Consider the following 5,165-nt stretch of genomic DNA (forward strand, 5'->3'; position numbering starts at 1 on the left):
TCAAGCAGAAATTTCAAACAGAGAGATCAAGAGTATTCAAGGGAAAATAGTGAGCCCTTCGAGGAAGGACTATAGGTAGAGGTTGGATGATGCCTTGTAGGCTTATCGTACCGCTTACAAAACTCCGATCGGCATGTCACCATACAGATTGGTTTTCGAAAAAATGTGTCATCTTCCTGTGGGTATTGAGCATAAAGCTTACTGAGCAGTCAAGGAAGTGAACATGCAACCTCAAGTGTGTGCTGGGGAAAGAAAGCTCCAACTACAGGAGTTGGAAGAACTCAGACTGGAATCATACGATGCAGTCATGTGGTATAAGGAGAAAACTAAGTTGTGGCATGACAAGAACCTACGGGTGAAGGAGCTGCAAGTCGGGCAGAGAGTTCTGTTGTTCCAGTCAAGACTTAAATTGATGCCTGGGAAGTTGAAATCAAAGTGGACGGGACCATACACCATCGTCGCCCTAAGAGCAAATGGAGCAGTGGAACTTCAGGGAAGTGCCCCAAACTCTGCCCCTTTTATGGTTAATGGTCACCTTGTGAAACCTTTTAGTGATAACTCGGAGGTGCGCATAGTGGAAGAAATTCCACTGCGCACAACCGGTGTTCTCGCCTAAGTTGATCAGCTGGTAAACGTTCTAGGTGATCCACTTGATCAGTTGGACGAAACATGTCGAATCATGAATGGATCAATTGAATCTCTAGAATGTTTACAAGACTTGTAAATAATTGTAAATAGTGTCTTTATACATTTTAAAATGAAAATCCAAACAAAGTTAAAATTCTCTAAAAACAGAAAAAAAAATATTTTCGGGAATTCAGACTGAGTGGACAAGCTCCACAACGTGGCCAACTGCAAGACTTCAATTCTTACTTGATCCAGTGGTCTGAATTCCCAAGTTTCTAGATAAATTTTTTAATTTTCAAAAAGGAGGTGACCGGCACGTGTAGGGAAAAAGGGGGGGCGTAGATTTTTGGAGGGAAACCGAAGGGTCGCGAATATAATAGTATTTTTTGAAACCTCCGTACTCTACTCCCCCAACTACTCCCCAAAATTCTCACCAGATTTTTCTCTACAGATTCCGGCGAAGGCAAACTCTAACTCTTAAATCCACGACAATCCACCGAGGAAAATGGAAGGAAAGTCACAAAACGCTTTAGAAAATGCCTCCGCACCCAAATCCGCTGGTAGTTCGAAACCCCTGCAGCGGGGAGTCAAAAGGTCGGGTATAGTTCCGTCCAATATAGCACACCAAGTCGCTGAAAATAGCCGCCAATCCACCGTCACACTTTCCCTGGACATGTTGGAGAGGTTGGTCCTAACACTGAAACCTGATGCCGATATTACTCTGTTGCTAGCTCAAATTGGAGCCATACCTACCCCGCCACCGACTGGCTATGCCCAAATCCCAGAAACTTGCAGTGAGGAAACAATGGAGTTAAATGGGGCCGAGAGACAAGGAGAGATGAGACTGGTGGAAGCAGTAGAGCAAGGAGAAGAAGTCGAGCAGCAATTAGATGATGCTAACCCAATTGAATGACCACATGGAATGGCTGAAGAAATGGTGATTCCTACTGAAGAAGAGGTAGAGCAACAGTTGCCAACTATCTAGAAAAGCACAGAGAAGCCCACCGTCCAGAAAGATGAAGTTTTCGATATTGTCAGACAAATAGACACGGAGGTGGAACAAAGCTCGATAGCTGAAATATCGGAGGAGACTCAAGCGGAGTCAATTCCCATGGAAACAACAACGGTAAATGAACCTATAGAGGAAGCTGAGCAACCACTACTCACTCCTGAGAAGGTCGTAGCAAACTTGGCGGTAAAGAATTCTGAAACTACTAAGATTGATATGGAAGTGGATGGGAACCAGACTGCTGGATGGAACTCTACTGAGAGGGTAGAGAAAACTACTGACGAAACACAGGAGAAAATGGAAGTGGTGATTGTAACCGACGAAGAGGAGGAGATTGAAAAGGTGCCTCCCAGTGATGAGGCTACTAAAGCAAGAGCTGCTGCCGTCTGTACTTACCAGCGAAGGCGAGGTAGAGAAGAAACCTCTGGAAAGAGGTCTGAAGAAGAACAACCAAGGGAAGCCCCTAGACAGAGAGTAGGGGAAGATGTGGATAGTCCAGCAAGGAGTGCGGTTGGAGTTCCACATCGCAGAAGGAGATTTTTTCTTCACACCGATAGACGCACAACCTAGTTTTGGGCAGCCAGACCCACCTGCTGAGGTGGAAGACAATGATAGAGAAAGGAGGGAGCAAAAAAGGAAGGGGAAAGCCATCGCTACCCTATTAAAAAAGAAGCCAAGGCAGGCCTCGACAACCTTGGTAATTCAAGAAGGAAGACAGAGGGCCGAGGAAAGAGATTGTGAGAAAGATGAGGCACTGAGGATGGAGCGAGGAGTGCATCCGAGCAGAGGCCAGAGATGGCCAGGATACAATTTGAGAAGATATATGCCCGTCTGGACAACGATTTCCTTGGGCGAATGATTACATTCGACGACCCTCAAACAACGAAGGAATGTGCAGCAAGAATAGAGTCAAGCAAGAAAGCAAGGTCTAGAAGGCAGCTGGACCAACTCACCTGGAAAAGTTAGAAGGAGTAGAAGAATTCATGAAGTACATTACGGGAATAGGATTTGATTGGCTTTGGATCTGAGCATGCCAAGAATACCAATAGAATTGGCCCAAGAGTTCTTCACTTCGTTCCGTTTCAAGTACACGACTGATGTAAGGGCTGAATCTATCAGTTTCAGGTTGTTTACGAGAGAAATGAGGATGAGCATCAAGGAGTGGTCGGTAAGACTTGGCCTGTACACTGCAGACCAGGAAGTTGAATGGTTTGAGAGAGACATCGGTGCTCCAAAAGAAATCCCAGCCTTCAACGAGCAAGCCGCCTAGGAAGAGATATTTCCAAGGGGCACTGAAGCTTATCAACCAACAACATTCAGAACTGATTGCATCAAATATCCCATCCTCCATCTAGCCCAAGTCTTTGTTGGCGCGAATCTGTTAGCCCAAGCCAACACCGTTAGCACCGTTACAGAAGCAGAGTTATACTTTATGTGGTGTATGCTGAAAAAAAGGAAAGTGCATTTGGGGTACTGGATTGCTCGGACCTGTCAATCTATTTCCAGTCGTGCTTCCTGCAATCTGAACTGCTGTCATGTGTTGGGGGCTATTTTCAAGAACTGTGTGGATATGATTGTAGTAGAGAGGATACCCAGGATATCTTACTATCCTAACCAGAGTTGTTTGGTATACAATTCTTCACGAATGTGGGCATCCTAGTACAGAAAGGTGACATAACTCGTTTCTATCAGGTAACTAAGCCAGGCTCACAGTCGGAGGGGGTTATTAAGAAGAGAACTGAGAAGAAGCTGATGGAGGTGGTTGTAGTTGAGAAGGAAAAGGAGACACAGAACGACGCTGCTGCACCTGCTACGCCTGCGGTGTCTCCTGGACATACTAGCTTCGTGGAACTCGTGGAACACCTAGACGATTGGAGGGCTAGGATGGAAGGGCTTATTGAGAGAATAGCCCTGAACTCCGATGAACAGATGAAAATTCTAGCCGCCCAGACGTAGTTGCTAACAACCCAGAAAAAGATACAAACGAAACATAATGAGGATGTTAGGACGGCAGTCTACTCGGTGCGGGAGATGGTGTCCCTGATGGCTAGCGAAATAGTCCCACAGCGACAAAGGGTTCCCCAACATACAACCCAAGGCGCAAGCAGCAGAATACCGGCTGGAAGAGATGAATCAAACCCCAGAGTAGCTGACTCCAGGAGGGATCAGCCAAGGAAGTGACCGCAACCCCCATGACCAAGTATTTTTAGTTTTTGTTTTTAATTTCTGTATTTGTATGTATATGTTTTATCTTCATCACACTTAGCCTAGTGTCCAGTCTAAGTGTGAGAAGTCCGTACCTTGTCTATATGTTTTCTCTATTTTATGTGTTATCTTCTCCCACTTAGCCCGAGGCTCAGTATAAGTGTGAGAAGTTTTGATCTGATAATATGGTTTTCATGTTTTTAGAGTGTTTGATGTTGCAGCACTTACTACTCTTTTCCACTTTATCGTGCTAGCTTGAGGGCAAGCTAAGATAAAGTGAGAGGGGGGAGTAGTGTTGAGTACTTGGACAGAAGCATGACTTGACTTAGTTATGTTTTCCTTTTGAACATGTTAATCATCTGAGTTAGAAGCAGAGTAGAACACTTTCTACTAAAATAAAAAAATAGACAAGCTGCCACTTGATACTTAGGGAGAAATGACATAGGCTAGTGAGGACTAAAGGCAAATAGAATAACCAGTTGAGCTAAATTCTTTCGAATCAAATGAACCTGCCTCATTGTAAGGGCAACCCTTAGTGACCCCATTTTGACCCTACATTTGAATTCATCCTCCTTTTGAAACCATGAGCCTCCATGCCATGTGAGTTAGGGGATAGAATGAAGCAGCTAACCAATTGGGGGTAGAAGGAATAGGAAAAAAGAGTTACAACCAAGCTGGTAGAAAAAAAAAGAGAAATAGTTGAATATATATATATATATATATATATATATATATATATATATATATATATTTGGCAGGGCAGGAAATAATGTAACCTGACCCTGTAGTAAAAAAAGTTAGATGAATAAGGCCAAAATGGCCAAGGGATGTTGTCTATATTTGGGGAAGTTTTGAAGATGTGATAGGGAGACTTCTCCAATTTTGTTCCCAAGTTCACATGTTCTTCGTTGTTTTCAAGATTTATCTGAACTTAGAACCCATAGGATCCTTACCTATTTACATCATAACCCCTGGCCCCATTACAATCTTAAAAAAGACCTTAAGGAACTAGTCTATGCCAATGGAACTCAAGCATCAGTGGTATAGCAAAATGAATGAGCGAATGGTCCTAACATCTCCGAGTGAATCCAACAGTTGGATAGAGTAGGGGCTATCTTGACGAACTGATAGGCTGATAAGGCTGAACAAAAGGAGAGGGAGGTTGAGACTGCAAAATATTTGGAATGACCTTAAGCTTGTGGGGAATATTGCCAGAAGTTGAGCCAGTTTCAAACATGGAGATGTAAATATTTGCTTAAGTGTTGCTTGTGTATCAGTCTGTGTTGATATCTGTCGAGTCAGTTTGGTATGTTTTAGGAGCCGC

The 5,165-nt window shown here is 43.8% G+C and overlaps 1 protein-coding gene across 1 annotated transcript; it reads left to right on the forward strand.

Annotated features, from left to right (window-relative positions):
- The first annotated feature begins 223 nt into the window (after positions 1-223).
- On the forward strand, positions 224-616 carry LOC121796835. The gene has a single exon (XM_042195611.1). It carries the CDS (start codon positions 224-226, stop codon positions 614-616), a length of 393 nt encoding a protein of 130 aa, XP_042051545.1.
- The last annotated feature ends 4,549 nt before the right edge of the window (positions 617-5,165 follow it).

The sequence above is a fragment of the Salvia splendens genome, chromosome 3 (genome assembly GCF_004379255.2).
Source record: "Salvia splendens isolate huo1 chromosome 3, SspV2, whole genome shotgun sequence".
In the NCBI taxonomy this organism is placed as follows: domain Eukaryota; kingdom Viridiplantae; phylum Streptophyta; class Magnoliopsida; order Lamiales; family Lamiaceae; genus Salvia; species Salvia splendens.

What these genes read in the sequence shown, in the direction of transcription:
- LOC121796835 (XM_042195611.1), top strand. Translation starts at nt 224, where the DNA reads ATGCAACCTCAAGTGTGTGCTGGGGAAAGAAAGCTCCAACTACAGGAG.